The 26,559-nt window shown below is 45.7% G+C and overlaps 1 protein-coding gene across 1 annotated transcript in view; it reads right to left on the bottom strand.

The window, feature by feature from the left end:
* TSNARE1 (t-SNARE domain containing 1) overlaps positions 1 to 26,559 on the bottom strand; it is a 637,975-nt gene that overhangs the window by 416,275 nt on the left and 195,141 nt on the right. Inside the window, exon 4 of the mRNA XM_030553891.1 lies at positions 20,882 to 21,003. Within this exon, the coding sequence (XP_030409751.1) occupies positions 20,882 to 20,966 (85 nt within the window). The 5' untranslated portion in view covers positions 20,967 to 21,003. The remainder of the gene's footprint in view (positions 1 to 20,881; positions 21,004 to 26,559) is intronic.

Below are 26,559 nucleotides of genomic sequence, written 5' to 3' on the forward strand. Positions count from 1 at the left end.
AAAAATTCATATGTCAGTAAAAACCAGCAAGAGTCACTCAGGAAAAATTTGAACATCCTGTAAATTTCTGGAGGATGGCTCCCAGGTAACCCAGCCTTACAGATTCATAGACTCTAGGACTGGAAGGGACCTCGATAAGTCATCAAGTCTAGTCCCCTGCCCTCATGGCAGGACCAAATACTGTCTAGACCATCCTGGATAGATATTAATCTAACCTACTCTTAAATATTTCCAGAGATGGAAATTCCACAACCTACCTAGGCAATCTATTCCAGTGTTTAATCACCCTGACAGTTAGGAACTTTTTCCTAATGTCCAACCTAAACCTCCCTTGCTGCAGTTTAAGCCCATTGCTTCTTGTTCTATCCTTAGAGGCTAAGGGTATGTCTTCACTACCAGCGTATCGGCGGGTAGTGATCGATTTCTTGGGGATCGATATATCGCATCTCATCTAGATGCGATATATCGATCCCCGAACAACTCCTGTCGACTCCAGAACTCCACCAATGCGAACGGCGGTAGCGGAGTCGACAGTCGAAGCCGCGGACATCGATACCGCGCCGTGAGGACGGTAGGTAACTAGATCTAAGATACTTTGACTTCAGCTATGCTATTCACGTAACTGAAGTTGCATATCTTAGACCGATTTCCCCCCCAGTATAGACCAGCCCTTGGATGAACAAGTTTTCTTCCACCTCCTTATGACACCCTTTTAGATACCTGAAAACTGCTATCATGTCCCCTCTCAGTCTTCTCTTTTCCAAACTAAGCAGTGCTGAGGGGAACAGACTGTGATGGTCAAACAGAAAAAGGCCTTAGACAGAGGCTAAACCCACTATCACCTCATACATCTATACCTGTAACAGCAGCCCCTCTACATCAGGGTTTCTCAAACTTCATTGCACCGTGACTCCTTTCTGACAACAAAAATTACTAAAAGACCCCTAGGATACTGGTAAATCCCAAGGCATTTTTTTACAATCAGAACTGAGTGGCCTGTTTCCAAAATCACGGTAAAAGGAGCTATGTGGGAATGGAAGGATGCGAAAAGGAGAGGAAGAGGAGCCAGCGGCACTGAGAAGCAGCAGGACTAGTTTACATATCTCCTATTCCGCAGCATAGCATGTCAAGGCTGGGTAACCTTGTCCAAAGGGTTGATGCTGCAGGCAATCTTGTGAGTAGGTTTGATGGATTTCTGATGTGTTAAATTTGTCAGTTACAAACCAAGTGTCAGAATAAATAGAAAATCTTGTTCTCAGGGCAGGGGGAACCTGGCACCCATGCGGGCATTGACTTCATAAACAGCTTACGTTTGTCAATGGGAACTTTACCAGTAATTATTCTGCAGTGTGGTGCGTTTAATGGTACTGAAGTGAAAAAATAAAAACAAGCAAATTATTCAATGAACTGAAAACAGCTAATGCACTGGGTCACTAAAGCAGCCACTTTTCACTGTGTTTTATTTCCCTACTGCTGCCGTGACAAATCCAAAGCACCTGTAGCCCCAATGAAGTGTGTCAGGCAGCAAGTGCCATGTGTACTCTCGCTGTTATGTCAGGACCAAATTCTGCCCTCGGTTACACAGTTCATACTGCAATCAAAGTAACTGGGAACAGATACTTGGCCCTTGGAAGGTATAAGCTGTTGATGCAGTAGCTTCTTAGGCTCTCAATGGAAATAATATGCTGCAGTAATAATAATACTCAAATAGAAATACAGAATCGAGAAATGTCAGGGCGGAAGGGACCTTGAGAGGTCATCGAGTCCAGGCCCTGCTCTGAGGCAGGACCAAATAAACTCTAACCATCCCTGGTAGGTGTTTGTCCAACCTGTTCTTAAAAACCCCCAATGATGGGGACTACACAGCCTCCTTGGGAAGCCTATTCCATAGCTTAACCACCTTTAAATTAGAAATTTTTTCCTAAAATCTAACCTGAATCTCCCTGGTTGCAAATTAAGCCCATTATTTTTTGTCCTACCTTCACCAGACATGGAGAACAATTGGTTACCATCTTCTTCTAACAGCCCTTAATGGATATGAAGACTTATCATATCTGGCATTCCCCAGAATCATATTAGCCTTTTTCATAACTGTATCACACTGCTGACTCATATTCAATTTGTGATCCCTATAACCCTCAGATATCCGTTTCAGTAATACTACCCCCTAGCCTGTTATTCCCCATTTTGTAATTCTGCATTGACTGTTCTTTCCCAATTGAAGTACTCATAGACTCATAGACACATAGACTCTAGACTGGAAGGGACCTCGAGAGGTCATCGCGTCCAGTCCCCTGCCCTCATGGCAGGACCAAATACTGTCTAAACCATCCCTAATAGACATTTATCTAACCTACTCTTAAATATCTCCAGCGATGGAGATTCCACAACTTCCCTAGGCAATCTATTCCAGTGTTTAACTACCCTGACAGTTAGGAACTTTTTCCTAATGTCCAACCTAATCTCCCTTGCTGCAGTTTAAGCCCATTGCTTCTTGTTCTATCATTGGAGGCTAAGGTGAACAAGTTTCTCCCTCCTCCTGATGACACCCTTTTAGATACCTGAAAACTGATATCAGGTCCCTCTCATTCTTCTTCTTTCCAAACTAATAAACCCAATTCATTCAGCCTTCCTTCATAGGTCATGTTTCTCAAGACCTTTAATCATTCTGTTGCTCTTCTCTGGACCCTCTCCAATTTCTCCACATCTTTCTGAATGCGGTGCCCAGAACTGAGACACAATACTCCATTTGAGGCCTAACCAGCGCAGAGTAAAGCGGAAGAATGACTTCTCGTGTCTTGTTTACAACACACCTGTTAATGCATCCCAGAATCATGTTTGCTTTTTTTGCAACAGTATCACACTGTTCACTCATATTAAGCTTGTGGTCCACTATGACCCCTAGATCTCTTTCTGCCATACTCCTTCCTAGACAGTCTCTTCCCTTCTGTATGTGTGAAACTGATGTTCCTTCCTAAGTGGAGCACTTTGCATTTATCTTTATTGAACTTCATCCTGTTTACCTCAGACCATTTCTCCAATTGTCCAGATCTTTTGAATTTTGACCCTGTCCTCCAGAGCAGTTGCAATCCCTCCCAGTTTTGGTATCATCCGCAAACTTAATAAGCATACTTTCTATGCCAACATCTAAATCGTTGATGAAGATATGAACAGAACCGGTCCCAAAACAGACCCCTGCGGAACCCCACTTGTTATACCTTTCCAGCAGGATTGGAGCCACTTAACAGCTACTCTCTGAGTACGGTTATCCAGCCAGTTATGCACCCACCTTATAGTAGCCCCATCTAAATTGTACTTTCCTAGCTTATCTATAAGAATATCATGCGAAACTGTATCAAATGCCTTACTAAAGTCTAGGTATATCACATCCACCGGCTTCTCCCTTATCCACAAGGCTCGTTATCCTATCAAAGAACGTTATCAGATTAGTTTGACACGATTTGTTCTTTAAAATCCATGCTGGCTATTCCCTATCACCTTACCACCTTCCAAGTGTTTGCAGATGATTTCTTTTTGATTACCTGCTCCATTATCTGCCCTGGCACAGAAGTTAAACTAACTGGTCTGTAGTTTCCTGGGTTGTTTTTATTTCCCTTTTATAGATGGGGCACTATATTTGCACCCTTCCAGTCTTCTGGAATCTCCCCCGTCTCTCCATGATTTCCCAAAGATAATAGCTAGAGGCTCAGATACCTCCTCTATTAACTCCTTGAGTATTCTAGGATGCATTTCATCAGGCCCTGGTGACTTGCAGGCATCTAACTCGACCCTGTCTTTATTGAATCTTATCTGGTTCATTTCAGACAAATTCTCCAATTTGTCCGGTCATCTGAATTCTAATCCTGTCCTCCAGAGTGCTCGCAACACCTCCCAGAGCTTGGCGACATCGACAAATTTGGCAACCACACTCTCCACGGTATTATCCAAGTCATTAATGAAAATACTGAATAGTACCGGACCCAAGACTGACTCCACTGGACCCAACTTATCCCAGTTGAAAGAGAACCACTGATAACTACTCTTTGAGCACAGACTTTCAACCAGTTGTGCATCCACCTTATAGTAATTTCATCTAGACCGCATTTCCTTAGTTTGCTTATGAGAATGTCATGTGGGACTGGACCAAAAGCCCTTCTGAAACTCAAGATACATCATGTCTACTGCTTCCTCCCTATCCACTAGGTCAGTAACCCTGTCAAAGCTGGAAATTAGGCTGGTTTGGCATAATTTGTTCTTGGCAAATCCATGCTGTTACTTATTACCTATTATCCTCTAGGCACTTAGTAATTGTTTAATAATTTGTTTCAGTATCTTTCCAGGTATTGAAGTTAAGATGATTGTTCTATAATTTCCCCTTCGTTCCCCTTTTTAAAATCAGTATTATGTTTTTCCTTCTCCAGTCATATGGGAGCCCACCTGTCCTCCACGAGTTCTCAAAGATAATTGCTAACTGTTTCAAGATTGCTTCAACAAGTTCGTTATGTACCATAGGATAAATTTTATCAGGCCCTGACGACTTGAATACATTCAACTTATCTAAATATTTCTTTAACCTGTTCTTTCCCTATTTTAGCTTCCCCCTCAGCTTTCTTGATGTCATTAGTGACTCACTCTCCTTCCCTGCTAAATAGAAGCTATATTTTCCTTCATCTTGCTCCAAATATATTTGAAAAACCAATTCTTATTGCCTTTTATGCGCCTTGCTAAATGTAACTCATTTGTACCTTGCCCTTTCTGATTTTGTCCCTACATGTCTGTACCTCTTTTCTTTTCTTTTGTACCCCTCACTAGCAATGAGTCCATGTTACCACTTTTTGTAGAATTCCTTTTTGATTTGCAGGTCATTAAACAGCTCCAGTTGGAGCCATATTGGCCTCTCAATATTCTTCCTGTCTTTCTTTTGCATCAAAATATTTTGCAGTTGTACGTTAACACTGTCTCCTTGAGAAACTTCCAGCTCTCCTGAACCTCTTTACTCCTTAGATTTTCTTCCTATGGGACCTTATCTTCCAGTTCTCAGATTTTGTTAAAACCTGCTTTTTAAAGTCCATTATTCTTATTCTGTTTCTGTCACTCCTTCCTTTTCTCAGGCTCATGAAATCTATTATTTTATGAGTACAAGTCTTACTAGCCTTGCGCAGGACCATCTATCCAAGGATCTCATGGTGCTTTACAATGTCAAGTAAGTATTAATCTCCTTTGACAGAGAAAATTAAATATCCAGGCTAGGTTCTTGCCAGCAGTCTGTGCCAGTGTGTGAAATAGAACCCCAGAGCCCCAACACCTTATTCTAATCAGCTGCTTCTCTACAGTCTGAAAGATTTGATACTTCTTGCTAAATCATAACCAAATTTGTCATTAACACACAAAACTTTTTTTTTTTAATAAAAACATTTTAACATTATAGAGACAGAATTTCCAAAAGTGTATCTGCAAAAACATGAGGGCACTCAAACCCCGCTGCACCCCGATTTGCAAGCAGACGCATGCATGTGAAAATCCGGGTTGAGTTGCTGACAGCAGACGCTTTTAAAAGTCTTGCACATGCTATCTGCCCAGATGTGCAGGGCTCAGTGAGCATCCACTGGAAACCCTACTAGTTTGAAAGATGCTATCTGCTTCCCCAGTTGATAGTGAACTATTCTAGAGCAAAGAACTATCCAAACCAGTGGAACTGGAAGCTACCAGTAGCGAGGTGGTTACCCGCTCCTGCCCGGCGGGACTTGAAACAGCCCAGAAGAGGGCTGGGACTGGGGAAGAGAGCAAAACCCTGGCTGATTGGGGGAAGTGGCTGCAGCTGGGGCCATGCCCCAAACAGACTAACCAGGCCTTATAAGAAGGCAGGGCAGCCAGAAGCTCAGGACTCTCTCTCTGCTTGTAGAGAGAGAGAAGGGCCTGGCTGCTAGGTTGCTGAGCAGGGTGCCGGGAGTGGAGCAGGGCTGGGGGAAGGCTAGAGGAGCTGGGGAGCTCTGGCCTAGAAAAGCCCCAGGCTGTGGGCCTAGCTGAGGGCCTAAGACCAGTACTGGGGCTGTAGAGGGGCAGCCTACCTATAGAGAGAGCCAGCAGGTCCAACCCACCCTTGCCTGTGATGAGTGGCATATACTGCAGTCTGCCCCAGGGAGTGGGGCCAGATCTGGCTGTAGCCTTACACTGAGGTGAGGTGGGGTTAGTGGGTGAGGGTTCCCCTGGGTGGGGAAACCCAGAGTGTCACGGTACTGCCAGGGGGGCAGCAACCCAGAGAAAGGGCACCGGGGTCCTGGGAGGGACACAGGGGCTAGTGGTAAGGCAGCTCACTGACCTACAGGGGGAGTTCCAGGATGCTGGAAGAGCTAATTCCCATGGACGACCAGCAGGAGGCGCCGCAGGGGTGAGTCCACACCCTTACAGTACCCAACGTACAGAGAATGCGACATATGTTACTATGTAGTAAACAGTCTGCATTAGAAGACACATATTTTAACTTCCTCAGGAGAAGCTCCCTGTAAACACCTATAAAACTAACTCATTTTCCTCCTTCATAATCTGCCTTAAACTCTTCTTTGCCATGATACCTACAAAAACTTGTCAACGATTAGGCACCTGGTGTGCTGAGACCACTGCCTATCAAGTTGATAAATGTTGTCTCATTCCCTGGTGCTCCCATCTGTCTATATGCAGACGTTGTGTCGTCTTATACTTGGATTGTAAAGTCTTTGGGGCAGGGACCTCTCTTTGTTGAGTGTTTGTGCAGCACATAGGCCAACGGGATCCTGGTCCATGACTAAGACTCCTAAGCAGTTGGATAATAATAAATAATAGTAAATGGGTAAAGCCACCTATGGATTTAGGATTTTACACTATACGTAGAAGAACACTTGAAAGGAAAGAGAAGCTAATTTTCCATCTCACTAAAGTTTATTTACTACTTTTGCAGTAACACGGGTGCCCAGAAGCGAACATAAACCCCAGGCATGGTTGGACTAGAACCATACAGGTGAGAGGCCATTACTCATCTGCTTTGTGACAAGGTATTCAATTCCTGAGAATTAACCACTAATCCAAATGGCTCCTTTGCCCCTCTACTACACCTAACTATTGCAATGTAAAATCACCCTCACTCATCCTAACCCACCTTAAAATTACCACAGCACAGTAAGGTAAATGACGAACAGAGAAGCACCTTTAAGAATTATCTGGCTTGTGGCATTTCAGCTTATGCAATTTGCATTATTTTGACCTCTATGTACTTCTATATGCAGTGGACCTCTGTTCACTTTTCCCCACAGAACAGCAACCCTGGAAGAATGGTTCACTACAGCAGTGCATACTCTCACACTTTAACAATTCAGGGCTTTATTGCAAATTCACTATAACAGTGTTTCATTTCTTCCACATGTACTGCAGGCAAATGACACACCTCCTGTTTGAAAAAATTCCTATCTCCCCCAGGATCATTTCAGTCTTTCACCCTTTCCAGGCAGAGAGGCTGAGTTCTGCACATTTTAACAGTGAATCTTCACTGGTGCACATCCACACCATCTTTGCCTTGTGTGTGCAACCTCTGATGCACAATTGCAAGTTGCATCTGAGGAAGTGGGTATTCACCAACGAAAGCTCATGCTCCAAAACGTCTGTTAGTCTATAAGGTGCCACAGGATTCTTTGCTGCAATTGCAAGTTGGACACACACAAAAGTGCACTTTTGGACATTCAGTTTCATCTGAGTCTTTGGGATGAGACCTTAGAAATAAGGACCTTGTCTGTTCTGTGTGGGCACCCGGTGGCAGTTTATAAGAGAACAGGAATATGTCCCAGCATATTGGCCAAAGATATGTCATTATTACTCTGCATGCTTTGCCTCAGTTTGCTGCCATCCTCCACCCCAGAAGTGGCTGCATTTCAGTAAAATCATGAGTGAGTATACTTTGTAAAGCATGCTGGGATCCTTCCAGATAAAAGGTGCTATATGTCATAAATGAAAAATGCCCTGAATAACCTGAACATTTTTATTTTTGCTTTTTTTCTCCAACAAAGATATTTTTGGGTCCCAAAACCTCTATAAATTTGGGTCTGAGATCCATTCCAAAATTATAGCAAAAGGAATCCATAAATCATTCTAAACAGATTAGCTAAAAAAGTGCAACGCCATGCAATCCAAGACCCTGTTATCAGATAAATTATAATTCCATTCGTCACCACGTCAGCTAAGGAAGGCTTTTTCCTCACTTCCAAAGAATGTATCTTCTCTTGCTAGGTGAGTACATGAGGATCTAGCACAGAGGAAAAGGAGCCAAGATGCACTGGAAATACAACTGGGCAAGGGACTTTTTCAAAGTATCTTCAACACTTTTTTTTTTGTTTGCCCCTTTCATTGATCTCCATAATGAACTCTTGGAAGACTAATAGACTCATAGACTCTAGGACTGGAAGGGACCTCGAGAGGTCATCGAGTACAGTCCCCTGCCCTCATGGCAGGACCAAATACTGTCTAGACCATCTCTAATAGACATTTATCTAACCTACTCTTTAATATCTCCAGAGATGAAGATTCCACAACTTCCCTAGGCAATCTATTCCAGTGTTTAACTACCCTGACAATTAGGAACTTTTTCCTAATGTCCAACCTAAATCTCCCTTGCTGCAGTTTAAACCCATTGCTTCTTGTTCTATCATTGGAGGCTAAGGTGAACAAGTTTTCTCCCTCCTCCTGATGACACCCTTTTAGATACCTGAAAACTGCTATCATGTCCCCTCTCAGTCTTCTCTTTCCCAAACTAAACAAACCCAATTCCTTCAGCCTTCCTTCATAGGTAATGTTCTCAAGACCTTTAATCATTCTTGTTGCTCTTCTCTGGACCCTCTCCAATTTCTCCGCATCTTTCTTGAAATGCGGTGCCCAGAACTGGACACAATACTCCAGTTGAGGCCTAACCAGGGAAGAGTAAAGCGGAAGAATGACTTCTCGTGTCTTGTTTACAACACACCTGTTAATGCATCCCAGAATCACGTTTGCTTTTTTTGCAACAGTATCACACTGTTCACTCATATTAAGCTTGTGGTCCACTATGACCCCTAGATCTCTTTCTGCCATACTCCTTCCTAGACAGTCTCTTCCCATTCTGTATGTGTGAAACTGATTGTTCCTTCCTAAGTGGAGCACTTTGCATTTATCTTTATTGAACTTCATCCTGTTTACCTCAGACCATTTCTCCAATTTGTCCAGATCATTTTGAATTTTGACCCTGTCCTCCAAAGCAGTTGCAATCCCTCCCAGTTTGGTATCGTCCGCAAACTTAATAAGCGTACTTTCTATGCCAACATCTAAATCGTTGATGAAAATATTGAACAGAGCCGGTCCCAAAACAGATCCCTGCCAAACCCCACTTGTTATACCTTTCCAGCAGGATTGGGAGCCATTAATAACTACTCTCTGAGTACGGTTATCCAGCCAGTTATGCACCCACCTTATAGTAGCCCCATCTAAATTGTACTTTCCTAGTTTATCTATAAGAATATCATGCGAGACCGTATCAAATGCCTTACTAAAGTCTAGGTATATCACATCCACCGCTTCTCCCTTATCCACAAGGCTCGTTATCCTATCAAAGAATGTTATCGGATTAGTTTGACATGATTTGTTCTTTACAAATCCATGCTGGCTATTCCCTATCACCTTACCACCTTCCAAGTATTTGCAGATGATTTCTTTAATTACTTGCTCCATTATCTTCCCTGGCACAGAAGTTAAACTAACTGGTCTGTAGTTTCCTGGGTTGTTTTTATTTCCCTTTTTATAGATGGGCACTATATTTGTCCTTTTCCAGTCTTCTGGAATCTCCCCCATCTCCTATGATTTCCCAAAGATAACAGCTAGAGGCTCAGATACCTCCTCTATTAACTCCTTGAGTATTCTAGGATGCATTTCATCAGGCCCTGGTGACTTGCAGGCATCTAACTTTTCTAAGCGATTTTTTACTTGCTCTTCTTTTATTTTATCTTCTAAACCTATCCTCTTCCCGTAAGCATTCACTATATTGGACATTCCTTCAGACTTCTCAGTGAAGACCGAAAAAAAGAAGTCATTAAGCATCTCTGCCATTTCCAAGTCTCCCGTTACTGCTTCTCCCTCCTCACTGAGCAGTGGACCTACCCTGTCCTTGGTCTTCCTCTTGCTTCTAATGTATTGATAAAAAGTCTTCTTGTTTCCCTTTATTCCCATATCTAGTTTGAGCTCATTTTGTGCCTTTGCCTTTCTAATCTTGCCTCTGCATTCCTGTGTTATTTGCCTATATTCGTCCTTTGTAATCTGACCTAGTTTCCATTTTTTATATGACGCCTTTTTATTTTGTAGGTCACGCAAGATCTCGTGGTTAAGCCAAGGTGGTCTTTTGCCACATTTTCTATCTTTCCTAACCATCGGAATAGCTTGCTTTTGAGCCCTTAATAGTGTCCCTTTGAAAAACTGCCAACTCTCCTCAGTTGTTTTTCCCCTCAGTCTTGATTCCCATGGGACCTTACCTATCAGCTCTCTGAGCTTACCAAAATCTGCCTTCCTGAAATCCATTGTCTCTATTTTGCTGTACTCCCTTCTACCCTTCCTTAGAATTGCAAACTCTATGATTTCATGATCACTTTCACCCAAGCTGCCTTCTACTTTCAAATTCTCAACAAGTTCCTCCCTATTTGTTAAAATCAAGTCTAGAACAGCTTCCCCCCAGTAGCTTTTTCAACTTTCTGAAATAAAAAGTTGTCTGCAATGCAGTCCAGGAACTTATTGGATAGTCTGTGCCCCGCGGTGTTATTTTCCCAACATACATCTGGATAGTTGAAGTCCCCCATCACCACCAAATCTAGGGCTTTGGATGATTTTGTTAGTTGTTTGAAAAAAGCCTCATCCACCTCTTCCACCTGATTAGCTGGCCTGTAGTAGACTCTCAGCACGATATCACCCGTCTTTTTTACCCCTTTTAGCCTAACCCAGAGACTCTCAACACTTCCATCTCCTATGTCCATCTCCACCTCAGTCCAAGTGTGTACATTTTTAATATATAAGGCAACACCTCCTCTCTTTTTCCCCTGTCTATCCTTCCTGACAAACATTTCTTCCTGAATGCTCTTCTTCCTTCATGGTGCATACATACTAGCTTGTTACAGGGTCTCAACATCCACAGCTCTGGTCTGGACACAATGGTTTGTTGGCATATGATTATCATGCCAGGCACATAGTTTATTATGGGAGCGCTACCAGAGAGGGCTGAACCACATTGGCTTGTTATTGCATGGTCAGGCCCATAAGAATAAGGTCTCACAATTCATGGTTCTGTTTTGTTGTTTGCACATCACTCCTGTTAGATCTGTTAGTGAAAATGTAGGATTCAGGCCTGTATATTCGCCTGAGTTAGAATTTTGGGTCTTGTTTGCCCACTTGAGTTTTGATACTTTTTTATTCTTACTAATATGTGCGAACAAAAAACAAAGCCACTTTGTGTTGCTTCTGCCTAGCCAGATGGCTTTGTTAGTACAATGGGAACATACAAGAACAACTAAAGTGTTACTGGATATGGTGGAGTACAATATACAAGCATACACTTGAAGACTGCCTCGACTCCTATCTCAAGGCAAGGTCAAGCAACAGTCAGGAGGAGCAAGGGGGAGAAAGTATAAGAAACACTAAGGCCAAAGAAATGCCTGTCCCTGACTGAAATAAACCTCACACCTTACTCCTCCCATGGAATACAAAAGAGGAGAGATGAAGAACCCAGACTCCCGACCCTACAACAGGGCCTATCAGAGGTGGGGCAGGAGGGCCATTTGGCCTGGGCCTCAGCCTCAAAGCTCAAAGGAATTGCTTCAAGAAATACTTGAACTTGGACTCTCTGGGGTGTTTCCTAATATCACAATTGCATTGTGTATTTTTGTCAGTTTGCTTACATCAGCAGGTAAAGAACTATCACCATTCAACTATGGGACAAGAGCATTTGAATGGGTTTGCCATGCTTAACATCAACTGTGACATTGCACAAAAGCTAGATTTTTTTCCTCAATAATTAGTGCATTTGCACAGAAAAAGGCTAGACAAGTGTTAAATTAAAAAATATTCAAATTATGTCTCACTATTTTTTTGGTGCCTTATTTTGTTCTCATGTGTCGTTGGGTTTTTTTTATTTTATTTTTATTACGGCTAGGGGCCTCAAAAGCTGGAAGTAGCCCAGGCCTCTGGACCACTGAGAGGGCCTGCCCTCCATAACAAAACACAACCATAAATTGTACGAGGTGGGACCAAACACACGCACTACAGGTAAACGGATGACTGTTAAGGAGGCGGGTGGACAGGTTACTGGGAAACAAGGCTCTGTGGCATCAGACCTATGGATATGCTTGCTTAAAACTAACCCCAATAAACATTGCATTGCCTGCACTTCGGATTTCCAATCTTCTGTTTTCTGTCTCCATGACAAAACCATGGGAGGGGGTAACGGAAAAGTCCCCTAACAACTACCAAGCTGCACACCTTGGTTTGTCATTGTAGGGTTGTTACTGAATAAGGGGGTGCTGGCACTGATTTGTTAAATATAGATTAAAGAACATTGTTTTCAAGAACACACATATATCCGTCAAAGATTATATTCCCCCGGCAAACAGATATGTCGGAGACGAAAGAAGGCTGTACCCCTTTATTCTGACCCCACTGTGAGGTTTCTACTGAGCAGGTTTTCTCATTAACTCAGTAATCCATCTCAGGGGAGAGCGGAGGCAGAATACAGGTTTCTAAATCAGCCTCCCTTGACATTTAATTCAGGACAATATTTGGGAATCCTACAATGAAAGACAGCCCGCAGGTGTCACTCACTCTGTCAGGATTAAAGGGCAAAGAACACGGCAGAGGCTCAAATGACCCTGAAGAACAGAGATGAGATGCAAAGAAGACAAAAAGGTTCTCCAGGCCAACCCACCCACTCCGCAGCTAGTACAAAGCTGCTCCCTGCTGTGTCTTCTAGTGCGCCGATCAATCCTTGTCCAGATCTCCCCAAGCAACAGGGCCCCCACTTTCATCTTACTAATTTCTGTTTATACCCCTTTCTGCCCTCCCCTCGCCCATACACACACTCCCTTGGACAGCCCAAAACAAGGAGAGTTGCAAAGTAATTATTAATACTTATTGTAGTACAAGGAATAATCATTTGGAATTCTCACATGGAAGGCACAGAAGAGGGCAAACTGCTCAACAGACATGACCAAACCAAGTCAACATCCCTCTCAGACAGGCTGATGATGTCCACTTACACAGATGAGGAAACAAAGACAGTAACAGAACCCAGGACTCCTGGCTCAGGGGTTTGTGCTTAACAAACGAGACCAAGGCTCTTCCTGCTTCCAGTCTTAAATTTTAGAAAGCACCTATGTAGCGCTGAACAAGCTACAAGGCCCGGGAGAGAAGAAGGAATCAACAAGCTAGAGAGACAGGCAATCCCTGGATTTTCAAAAGCCAACCAAGTACGCTCAATACTGAGCAACTCAAAGATTCACCTCCACTTGCCTGAAAAATAAACCTGCCAGTTAATGTGGTAGGCGTGTCGGGGAAGGACACATCTGGTTTCCATTTTTGGTTTCTGAACCGCCGATGGGCATGTTCAGGGGTTATCCTCATTCTGTATCTAGCCTTGGTTTGAAAAAGTTTATAATTGTTCATTTTCTCCTTAGGCATTTCAGCTGCCACTTCTGCTAAGGGTCCACTGAGCAGTGACCTCAATTCTACCATGTACTGGTCTTCAGGGATGCTGTACACAAGACAGGCTCTTTCAAAATTTTCTAAGAAGGCCTCAGTGTCATCACCTGCCTTGTAGGTGGGAAATTTCTTGTGCTGTGGAACCATTATTGGCGAAGGGTTGTTAGGATTGGCTGTGTTCTGTTGCCTAGCCTGTTCTAATTCCATGGCCTGTCGGTGGGCTTCCCTCTGGAGCTCTATCTGTCTTCTGTAGGCTGCCTCTTCTTCTTCTTGTTTCCTTCTGTGGGCCACCTCTTCTTCTCGTTGTTTTCTTTTGTGGGCTGCTTCTTCCTTGGCTAGTTCTGCATTAATTAGTTCCATCGTCTCCTATATTCATTTTCTTTGTCCATGGCTTGTTGCCGTGCTCGTTCCTGTCTCAGGCTTTCCTTGGAACTCACGGTTCCTGCTCTCTTGTGCTGAGGTGCCCTCTGGTGTTTACTGCCTGAAATGCAGGTTCTCTGTTGGCTTCCTGGGGTTGCTTAGCAACAGAGTCCTTTTAACTTCCTAGCTTCAGCCGAAAGAGGTAAAAAGCAAAAGAAACTGTCTTTCATTTACAAATGTGTTCGTTGTTGACCACTTAAGGCTGCTTTGTTTAACAAACGACCGTCATTAAACCCAATAGCCCTCCCTATGCACAGTTAGACAGAGCAAAGAAAGAAAAAAAAATTCTCTGGCTGTAGGTTTAAAACAAAACCCTTTCTCTCTCTGCTTACAAGTAGCTGGCAGAGAAAAAAAAATAATCTTACTGGCTTTTGGATTCTTATCTATCCCACCTCTGACACCATGTCAAGTATAATTCCCAAATCTGGACCTTAGCGTCCAAAATATGGGTACTAGCATGAATTCCCCTAAGCTTAATTACCAGCTTAGATCTGATAGCGCTGCCACCAATCAGGAATTTTTAGGGCCTGATACCCTCTGGTCCCCCCAAACCTTCCCAGGGGACCCCAAGACCCAGATTCCTTGAGTCTCACAACAAAGGAGAATAAACCATTTCCCTTCCCCCTCCTCTCCTCCAGCTGTTCCCTCCCTGGGCTCCTGGAGAGATATACAGATTCAAGCTCCGTGAATCTAAACAAAGGGATTCCGCCCTTCCCTCCCCTTCTCGATTCCTGTTAAGTACAGACTCAATTCCCTCGAGCCTCAACAAGGGGGGAAAAAAAAACAGGTCTTCAAAAGCAAAACTTTTAATAAAAAGGACAGAAAAAGTAAAAGGTTTATCTCTGCAGTTTATATGGTCAACAATACAGGGTCTTTTAGCTTATAGAAAATGGATAAACAGCCTTATCCAGAAAAAATACAATTTAAACTATTTCCAGCAGACTACACATTTGCAAATACAGAAAAACAATATAAAAGCCTATATTGTCTTTCTACCTTTGTACTCACAACTTGGAGACAGAAGATTAGAGAGCCTGGAGATTCCTGTGGTCACTCTCAGAGCCCAGAAAGAGAACAGACCAAGAACAAAGGACTCACACCCAAAACTTCCCTCCACCCAGATTTGAAAAAATCTTGTTTCCTGATTGGTCCTCTGGTCAGGTGTTGTTTGTTAACCCTTTCCAGGTGAAAGTGACATTAACCCTTAGCTATCTGTTTATGACAGTAGCACTGAACAAGCTACAAGGCCCGGGAGAGAAGAAGGAATCAACAAGCTAGAGAGACAGGCAATCCCTGGATTTTCAAAAGCCAACCAAGTACGCTCACGACTGAGCAACTCAAAGGCCATGGCTCCACTTACAGCTCTGTAGCGCTGGGAGTTACAGCTGTGTTCGTACAGCTGTGTAGGGCCAGCGCTGCAGCATGGCCACACTGACAGCTACCAGCGCTGCAGTGTGGCCACATTTGCAGCATTTGCAGCGCTGCTGGGAGTCGTGCATTGTGGGCAGCTATCCCAGCATTCAAGTGGCTGCAACGTGCTTTTCAAAAGAAGGGGGTGGGGTGGAATGTGACAGGGAGCGTGGGAGAGACAGAGAGAGTGGATTTTTGGAGCTGACACTGTTCTCAGCTCCCTGCCTTGCAAGTTCTAAGGACTGGAAGACACACAGTGCCTACCTTCAATCATTTTAAAAGTTCTGACCCCTTCCCCCACCCCTCTCTCATTCACTAAATCCAAATTATGCACTCCTAAATAGCCGTCAGACCAGATAAGCATCTGCTCAACATGGACTTCCCCCTCCCCCTCTGCCGTGTGAGCGTGCTGTTTCCCTCTTCTAGCAAACAGCTGTGAACATTCCAAAGTAATTCCCCTGCCTGCCTCCGCTCGCTCAGCAAACAGGAGCTGTGTTTGTTTTTTAAATAAGCAGTTTGGCTGAACTCCGAGGTCTCCCTTTCTTCCGGTTTGTTGTGGACAGGAATTCTGGGATACCTCCTTATACCCCGGAGGTCAATAAAAGCGCTGGTGGGCGTCCACACTTGCTGACCAGCGCTGGATCACCAGCGCTGGAATCGCTACAGAATCGCTACACTCGAGGCTCGACCGGGTGTACAGCCAGCGCGGCAACCAGGGAGTTGCAGCGCTGGCCGTGCTTTGCAAGTATGGCCACATCCTAAGTTGCAGCGCTATAACCCCCTCACCAGCGCTGCAACTCTCTAGTGTAGCCATGGCCAAAGATTCACTTCCACTTGCCTGAAAAATAAACCTGCCAGTTTTCTTTGATCTGTACATGAACACAACCTGAGAACAGCAGGAGGGATGGACTCAGTGTCAAAGCTTTGTGGACTAGATAACATCTTACAAAGACTAGACACTAACCTAGCCCTGCATTCTCGGCTTCGGCTGTCACTGTTCTTTGGCTTCCCAGAATATCTCATTCTGCTTCACTTCCAGATAGTTAATCCTTCCAGGAGCAGTTGCTGAAAACTGACAACTTGAATTTGCCTCAGTACTTAAAATTCTGTTTAAAAAAAGGCCAAAACTCATCAGAAAACCAAAACTCAACAGAAACATTTCCATTTTTTATTTCTCTTCTCATGGGAACACCTGATTGTACACAAGGAAATATTTGCAGCCTATTTGCAAAGTGCTAGGACAAAGCCTTTACCATGGTGCATAGGCTTCATGCTGACCCTCTGCACATGGGTAAATTTCACACTAAATCAAACGGCACAAACTGTGATATGCAAATGAGATTTATAAAACTCCTCTGTCACTAATTATATATAGGCGATCAAAGCAGAAGGAAAGACAATCCGCTGGTTTAAATGTACGATTTTTAAACTGATGTTGTCCCTAGAATAAAATATGTAGACTTTAAAACTCCAAAAAGCACCTATCTAGGTCCATTTTTGAGCCCCCTTCCTGGAATGTCTGAGTGTTTCCACCCACTGTATAGCAATGCACACAAAGTAGTTTGGTCGCCTGCTAAGATGGCAAACGTCAGCCCTCCAATGTTGCTGAAGATGCACAATGACAGCAAAGTTACATAGAGCGCTTGTGCATTGAGATTAGGATGGGCTTGGGATAGCTGGGCCCTCCTCCCTGCCAAGCCTATCGCAGCTCCTCTAGAGGTGTGGATCTTTCCTTGCATCACAGCCTCTCCATGTTGCTCTAGGACAGGGGTGGCCAACTTGTGGCTCCGGAGCCACGTGCGGCTCTGCAGAAGTTAATATGCAGCTCCTTGTATAGGCACTGACTTTGGGGCTGGAGCTACAGGCGCCAACTTTCCAATGTGCCGGGGGGGCTCACTGCTCAACCCCTGGCTCTGCCCCAGGCCCTGCCTCCAGTCCATCCCTTCTCGCTCCCTCCCCTGAGCCTGCTGTGCCCTCGCTTCTCCCCTCTCCCCCTCTGAGCCTCTTGCATACCACAAAACAGATGATTGGGAGGCACGGGGAGGGAAGGGGACGGTTGATCGGGTGAGTGAGAGGTGCTGGGGGTGGGGGAGCTGACTGGGGGCTGCTGACGTAACTGTGGCTCTTTGGTAATGTCTATTGGTAAATTCTGGCTCCTTCTCAGGCTCAGACTGGCCACTCCTGCTGTAGGACCACCAGGTGGACTATCCACCAGGATATCCCACTCTGCACACATGGGAATGCACTAAAGAATCAGCTCCCCTCATTGTGAGTGGAGAGAAACCAGGCTTGCCATCAGTAATGCCATAGACACCCATGCTCCTGCCCACTGCTCTCTCCAGGTTTCCACAGCTCACTCATTACCGTGGTATCTGAGCAGAACAGAGTCCGCCATTCCCCCCGCCCACCCTGCAATACCTTATCAGGAGAACATTTTCTAGAACTGTCTGCCTCAGAGGACGGCAGGCACAAGAGCAAACTTTCAGAAAGCTAAAGCATGAGGTCGCAGTCATTAGCTGCCCCTTGCGTTATGACAGTTGTGTTATGAGTTTGCTTTTATAAAGCGCCGCCTCGTACTGTGCATTAGAGGCCATTTAAAACATACAAGTTGACATCCGGATGCTTTGCCTCTTCTTGCTTACCATTTCCAAAGCCCCCCAGGAAAGAACGGGGTGGGGGGACAGGGAGACGATTTCTGAGCTTTGATTAAAAAAAAAGAAAAAAAAAGTGCAGCCATTGCTAAATGTTATTTCTAGGTTTGCATGTATTTACCAAGTGACTCTCAGTCCCCACTGCTGTAATGTAATAGCACACTGCACAGATTAGATGCAGCATCCCTGTGAGTTAAACTATCCACGGCGAACACATCATGCCCAGCTTCCCTCTGCACATCATTCCAATCACTCCAATTGTAAATACACCTGGAAGACAGGAACAGAATCCTCTGTCTGCCAGTGAAATGCTCTATCTCCAGTCCCCGCAAATGCCTCTAAAAACACTGCAAGCAAAAGATCTCAGCTGAACGTATACGGTAAACAATGCCGTACACGAAATTCGCACCCATACTAGTCCTGTTATATGCACTAGTTCAATGACTGATACAGGAATCAAACCCAACAGAATAAGCCACCATGCAACATGCAAAAGCAAGAATCATAACATGCAACACAGTAACTCGATCACGCCCCAAAGCTGAGGACACAGTGAAAACTGATCAACCCTCAGCATTCCCCACACATCCTATTATATTAGAACAAGGCAGAAATCCAACCATATTACAGAGCTGGAACTACAGAATCACAAAAATATTTCTTCACCTAGACCACAAGCGAACCTGGGGAACTCACTGTTGCAAGATATTACTGAATTAAATATTGTCTCTGGACCAAATTAAATTGAGAGCACTGTCAACATCAGTAGCAGTGCAAATTAAGAGCCCAACTGTGCAATCCTTAAGGGCTTGTCTACACAGTGCAGCAATGCGCGCTATGGTGATGTGATTTCTAAAGCACACTAACGTGCTGCACTTTAATTGGAATAGCAGTATGTTAATGTTCAAGAAAGATGAATTCGAACTGGAACAGGTGGCGAGAAGAGCTATTTTATGAGAGGAGCCTGGAAAAGCTAGGCTTGTTTAGCCTAGCAAAAAGAAGGCTGAAAGGGGAGATGTTTGTTCTCCAGAAATACATCAAGGGGGTAAACACCAGGGAGAGTGAAGAGCTATTTAAACTGAAGGACAATGCTTGCACAAGCACAAATGGAGATAAACTGCCAGGAATAAATTCCGGCTGGAAATTAGAAGAAGATTTCTAACTATCAGAGGGGTGAGGTTCTGGAAGAGCTTCCCAATAAGAGCCATGAGTCCAAACAACTTAATCAGAGAGTGCTGGCCAAATTCATGAGTGCCATTGTATCACAAGACCGCTTGTGATGATATGAGACAGCGCTCAGCAAACAGCCCTGGGGATCACTTCCTGTTTATGTCCTATATTACTAAAAGCTCAGGCTTCAAGGATTCAGACAGTCAACCTGCAAGGGTCAGGAAGAGATTTCTCCCTTGCTCTCCTGCAATGTATTCTGGATGAGTTTTTGGTCCCCTTTCGTTGAAGCATCAGGGATGCAGATGACGAGAGATGAGACACTGGACAGGGTGAACCAGGGCTGTGAGGTGACAGTGACCATTCTCTCTCTCGCAGCTGCTTGGCTGGCTAGTTCTTGTTCATATGGTCAAGGTCTAATTGATCACCATATGTGGGATAGAGAAATAAATTTTCTCCTGGCTCAGAGTGACAGTGACCTTGTGGGTTTTTCACCTTCTTCCACAGCATGTGAGTGCAGGTCTCTTGCCAGGATTATCTGGACATCTCTCACTTAATCATTGTCCTGTCACTGCAGGGGCCTTAAGTACTGGTGGATCTCTGTCCTTCCTAGCTCTGCCTGTGGCAAATAATAGTCTTGTCTCCTGTGGGCTGTAATACTTTGGTCTAATTTCTGTTATTGGGTTTAGTGTGCGGGTGCTGGGTGGTGCTGATGGCCTGGGAGAGACCGGAGTTCAGACTAGATGACCTGCTGGTCCTTCAGCTCTATTAATCTATCATTTTAAGTGCACTAAGGAACCTTTAGTGCATCAGCAAGGTCTGCATGGGTCAATTAATGTGTAACACATTTGGGCGCTTTGGAAATCACACCCCAGTTGCATGTGTTACCCAGCAATGTAGACAAACCCTTACTCTTCTTGGACAGTAATTACTCATGTGAGCAGCTCCACTGAAGTCAGGACTATTTGCATAACTAATCCTCAACATAAGGATTGCACAAGACAGCCCTAAAAGATTGAACGATGGTGATTAAATCATGTACTTTGAGGGGGCAGCATGCTGGTCATGGAACAATCACATACCTACTACACCCACTACATGCACTGAATAGTAACTAGGTACGCAGTGGTGGGATGTATGTTTTCTTCTGAAGCATCAGGTACTGGCTCCTGAAGGGACTATGGACCAACAAAATCATTTGCCCAGGCAATGCTACATTCCTATGACTTATTGCATAACATGTCTTGATATTTTATGACGTGTTGTGAGACCACTTGGAAAGCTACACACATCTTCTGCCTAGCTCTCAGTACTGAAGCCAGAGAAGAGGGGAAAGAAGAGATCTTTAACTTAACGTCCTTTTGCCTAATCACCACACAACATGATCTACCATACAGTGTAGCATTTGGCCACTGAGCTCCATCAGCCTTGTTATATATTAGCAATTAAAACTGCCTTCCCCAGCTTAATCAGGTAGGGTAAATTATAGCGCGCAATCAATACTTTACCTAGGGGCTGATATCCTTGTCTTGATGGGCCTCCAAAGGGGTTCCGGCTTCCGAATCCGCTCCCATCAATGGAACCATAAGACATTTTCTACGGAGTGGTGAATGCAGATTTTCTCTTATGGCTGAAAAAGGACACAAAGAAAAAACAGTTGGCTAACGTCCACAAGCATTGCCTAAAAGACCCTGCAAAGGAAATAAAGCCCAGGACTTTCCTAGTAACCTTGTCCACCAATAGCGAGAGTAGAGCACCAGAGGGGGAGCGAGGGAGGGGGGTGTTAGGTCTCCTGAGTTATGTCCCTAGCCTTTCTACCAACCCGCTGTGTGACTTAGGGGAAATCACCTCCCCTTTCTGTGCCTTAAATGAGCATAACACCACTTGTCGGGGTTGGGAGACTTCAGTCTTTACCGTGTGCACTGTGCTTTGAAATCCTCAGACGGAAGGTGAGTGCAGGGTAACGTTAGCAAAGGAGGGTAGCCATTGCCTTCTGCAGCATTTTCGCTACAGAGCTGGACAGAAGTCTATCCGTCACACTGCAGGCTTGATGAGCTCTAGACAGACAGTTTATGGCCACATCATAATCTCCTGGGCCTCCAGTACAAAAACTGATGCCAGAGTTATTTCTCCTTGCCTGTAAAAAGATGCTGCATCAAGCAGCAATAGACTGAATTCAGTACAGTTCTGGCAGCTGCAAGCCTAAATCTCCTCCTTCATCTCCTCCTTGCCTCTGCAACACGCACCCATCTCTGCCCCAGAAGCCTTAGATTATTTCAAAGGGCTCCCAGGACTTGAAGGGCCACACATGACTTACCCTGGAGGCCCTGGGAACCTGACGGCCCAAAGAAATAAGGACCAGCGTGCAAAGGCAGGGTTGGTAGGTAGCCAAGAAGTGGTAGAAGCGGCAAACGGGGGAAAGGAGCAACATGAGAAGTGGTGCTGGCTCCCCCACTCCCAGGGAGCAGAACTGGAAATGGCAGCCCCTTCTCCTTGCTTGTGGTGGTGAGGCCAGGAAGAAGGGCAGTGGATGGAGAAGCTCTCTGGCTGCAGATGGGGCTGATTGCTGTGACAGCAGATTCCCTGCTGAGAGGGGGACAAGGACCATACAACAATGGTTTTCCTGTCCCTGCTCTGAGGGGATCCTTTCACTGGAAATGGTGCCTGCACCATAGGAGACGCCAGGAACTGGGAGCCAATCAGCTGTGTCTGCACTTAAGATGCATGTTGGGCTGAAGGGTCTAATAAAAACCCAGACACTCGCCAATTACATACACAAGCAGCGTGGTCCAAGCAGCTGAGGCAGAAGGCGGGGATTCAGCAGGCCTGGGGTTCTGTTCCCAGCGACTCAATGTGTAACCTCAGGCAAGAAAGATGCCTGCTTGGTGCCTCTGTTTGCCTGTGCATACAGTGGGCATAACACAGGTGCCTCGTTTTGGAAAGAACTTTGAGGTACAAGTCTGGAGTTATGAATTACTAAGCTTGGGTGTATCGAAGGTACGAAAGACCAGTGTCTGTAGGAATTATTCATTGCAATTTATTCATGATACCAGCGACCAAAGCCTGCAGCAGAAGGCGAAGTCTGTTGCAGTGAATCCGCTCAGCTGTCTGCACTGCAGCACTTCATTTCAATCAGCCTGCAGGAAGAGCAGAGTCTCCAGACCCCACACCTCCACTTGGACTTTGGCCGCAGGCAGCAGCTGCACATTTTTTCTTTTAAGCTTCAAGACTCCAGGCAAAATTACTGCTGCCGGTAGAATGGGCAGCGGAATCCGTGACATACCAGGGAAGCCACTTACTGTCCTTTCCCGACTGGCGCAAAGGCGCACAAACAGAGCGCTGTGCAATTTATCTCTGCCTCAAGAAAAAAATACACCAAGGACTAATCGACTCCCATTTGCACTCCAGTTCCCTGTCAAGCTGCTGATCTCATCCAACAGCTGAGCCGCATTCCTGCACAGAGGGGATGTGCCAAAAGATTCCTAGACCTTGTGGCAGAACCAGCCTCCAGTACACTTGGCCCCCAGCTGCAATAGCTCTAATGCCAGAAGGGAGATTCAGCTCCGAGAAGCCAGATGAGAGAAGCTACAGTGAAAAAGAAACGGAGTACAGGAGTCAAAAGGCACGAACCAATAAAAAAAAAGCGTACCTGATAGAGCTCTAACAATCAGAGTTCCTCACAATGCTCTGGTGTCTTTCAGCTGAGGATCTCAATACACGGTACAAACATGAATTAGGCCTCAACATCCCGATGAAGTAGGTGAGTGTTTGGCTGAGTAAAACTGCAGCACGCAGGGACAGAGCTAGGAACGGAAGCTAGGACTCCCAATACAGACCCCTTTTCTAACTACCAAACAACACTTCTATCTAGATACTTATAACCAAGAATTCGTCACAGGTATTTTTAGTAAAAGTCACAGACAAGTCACGGCAATAAACAAAAAAATCACAGAACCCCATGATCTGTCTGTGACTTTTACTAAAGACACTGGGGGAAGGTTAGGGGGACTAAAAATGGGACCCCCACCTATTACTGCTCCATTGCTCTGGCAGCGTGGGCTGATCATCAGTCCTGGGGGCAACCCAGCTGTGGCAGCCTCTGCTCTGGCAGCCTGGGGCCGCTGCTCCTGCAGCAGGGGCTGACCGCTGACCCTGGGCCCTGAGCTGCTGCTGACCAGTCGTGGGGGCTCACCTGGCCACTGCTCTGGTGGTGGGGGCTGACCACTGGGACCACTGGTCCTGGGCCACTGTGCCAGCAGCAGGAGCTAAGCACTGGCTCTGCAGGCTGACCTGGCCCCAGGCAGGCCGCTGCTCCTGGATGGGGGCTGACAGCTGATCCAGCCCTGCTGCTGTGGCACACTGAAACCGAAGAAGTCACAGTGGGTCCAGTAAAGTCATAGAATCTGTGACAGACTCGTAGCCTTACTTATACTAAGACTAAAATTGGTCACAGATTCTGTGATTTCATGAGCCCTCTGTGACTTCTTCAAAATTCCACTTATTCAGCCCTACCACCTGTAACTTAGATTCATAGGGCCCCCTGTGGCAGGGGTCCCCAGGCAACTGCCCTGACTGCTACCCCCTAACACCAGTCCTGTCTACATTGTCTGTGACTTTCAATAAAAATACCTGTGCCGAAATGTAGCCTTCCTTATAACCCCCGTTACTGCAGTATCTGGGCTCCTCATGATCTTTAATTTACTTATCCTCACAATTCCTCTGTGAGGCAGGGCAGGACTGTTATCCCCATTGTACAGATGGGGAACTGAGGCACAGGGAGACTAAGTGATTTGCCCAAGATCACATGGGAAGTCTGCAGCAGAACAGGTAACTGAACCCAGGTCTTTTGAGTCCCAGGCTAGTGACAGAAATAGTACAAAGTAAGGCCATGCACTTAAGGTCTGATATTAGGAATTTCTGCTACAAGCTGGGGGTTCACCACATGGAAGCGACAGAGGAGGATGAAGACTTGAGAGTGCGGCACGATCAGAGGATGACTATGAGCCAGCAATGTGATATGATTGTGCAAAAGCAAGGAGAGGCATTTCCAGCAGAGACAGAGACGTATTAATGCCATTGCACAAGGCTCTGGTAAGACCCCACCTGGAATACTCTGTGCAATTTTCATCACCCAGGTTCAAGAAAGATGAATTAGAACTGAAACAGGTGGCGAGATGACCTATGAGGATGCTCATGGGAATGGAGGACCTGTCCTATGAGAGGAGACTGGAAGAGCTCGACTTGCTTAGCCAGGCAGAAAGAAGGCTGAGCGCAGATATGCTGCCCTCTATAAATACATCAGGGGAGTAAACCCCAGGGAGACTGCAGAGCTATTTAGACTGAAGGACAATGCTGGCACAAGCACAAATGGGGATAAACTGGCCACAGACAAATTCAGGCTGGAAATTAGAAGGTTTCTAACCCTCAGAGGGGTGAGGTTCTGGAACAGCCTCCCAACAGGAGCTGTGGGAGCAAACAACTTAATTAGTTTTGAGAGAGAGACGAGAAACTGATGGCTGTGACTGTGCGATAGGGTTGCTTGTGATGGTGGGGGCAGGGCTCAGCAGCCCTCTGGTTTCTGACTTATGTTCCTAAAGTTCATGCTCCAGGTTTCCAACTGGCCACTGCCAGGGGTCAGGAAGGGGTTATTCCTTCCCCACCCATGTTTTCTGGGAGGGTTTTTGGTTTGGCAGTTTTGTCTCCTTCCTCTGAAGCATCAGGGACGGCCATGGCTGGAGATAGGACATCGGGCGGGGAGGGCCAGTGCTCTCACATGGCACTGAGCTTCCTCTCTCAGGAGCTTCGCTGGCCGGTTCTTGCTCACACGCTCAGAGTCTAACAGATCGCCGTGTGTGGGGTCAGGAAGGAATTTCCCCCAGGGCAGATTAGCAGTGACCTGGGGGGAAGGGGCAGAGGCGGGGGCCGGTACTAGCTTCCTCTACAGCATGTGGGTCTGCATCACTTACCAGGATTATCTGGGTATATCTCACTTCATCATTTCCCTGACTTTGAGGAGGCCTCAGGCATTGGTGCACCGTGGTCCCTCCTGTTCTCTCCCTGGGGCATGTAGTAGTCTAGTCTCCTGTGAGCTGCCATACTAATTTTGGCTGTTGGGTTTAGTGTGCAGGGGCTGAGTGGTGTTGGTGGTCTGTGCTATACAGGCGGACAGACTTCAGGCCCTGAACTCTATCACTTTATGGCCTAACCACTGGATCATCACTTCCTCCCTTCTGAATGGAAGCAAAGTCCTAGGATTGCCCTGCCCACAGCTGGGAATGTGATTAGGAAAGGGAGGCAGGAATGCTAGAGGAAAGGAGTCATGAGAGGAGCAAGAGGAGACCAGCATGAGGGCTGGCACAGAGTGAGCTCTGATCCTCAGAGACACAATCTAGGAGTGAGAACCTGGGCTAAATGCTTTGCTCTGCGGCCACCCTCACCACCAATACCGTGTGGCCCTGGGTAAAGAAAGGGGTGGTGTGAAGAATGAGACACTCAATTATCCCTCCTAATTCCTCTGCTATTTATCCTTCCAATGGGAAGCTTGTCAAGATACAGCACAACTTTATTCTGAATTGTGTTATTCATGCCAAGTGAGAGACCCTGTTGCCTAATGGACCAGACCCAAGGTTTTCCTGAGGGTGTGTTGGGGGCTGGGTAGCAGGGGATACCATCTGCTTGGGAACGGATACAGCGCTGGAAACCTTGAGTTAGCAGAGATTGTATATGGGCCTAATGGGTCAAAGAGGAGAGAGGCTGGAATCACCCCTGGTGGACAAGCCACTTGTGGCAGACAAACCACTCACTCACTAATGAAAAGGCAGCTATAAACCAGGGATTAGATACTAAATTATCTTCCCCTTAGGTCAAGTCAGCACAGCACTCACTGATGGGACAGGCAGAGACATTTTCTAGACAGGTGAGATGCAGACAGCGGGACACGGGAGGAATCTACAGCCTCCCTGCTCACATCATGGAGAATAAAAAGCTGAGGACTCTGGCTTGTTCTTGAATTATTAGTGCCTGATCCTGCCATCCAATCTGTGTGGAAAGATCCCTGGGCCTGCACACAGCCAGTCTCTGCCTGCACAGATCCCATTCCAGGGCCGGGGCCGTAGCCTGTTCTGCGCTGCATATCGCTGAAAAGCTAACTTCACTTCAAAGCGAGGCCACCATAAAACACGAGGTC

This window comes from Gopherus evgoodei, chromosome 2 (genome assembly GCF_007399415.2).
Source record: "Gopherus evgoodei ecotype Sinaloan lineage chromosome 2, rGopEvg1_v1.p, whole genome shotgun sequence".
Classification (NCBI taxonomy): Eukaryota; Metazoa; Chordata; order Testudines; family Testudinidae; genus Gopherus; species Gopherus evgoodei.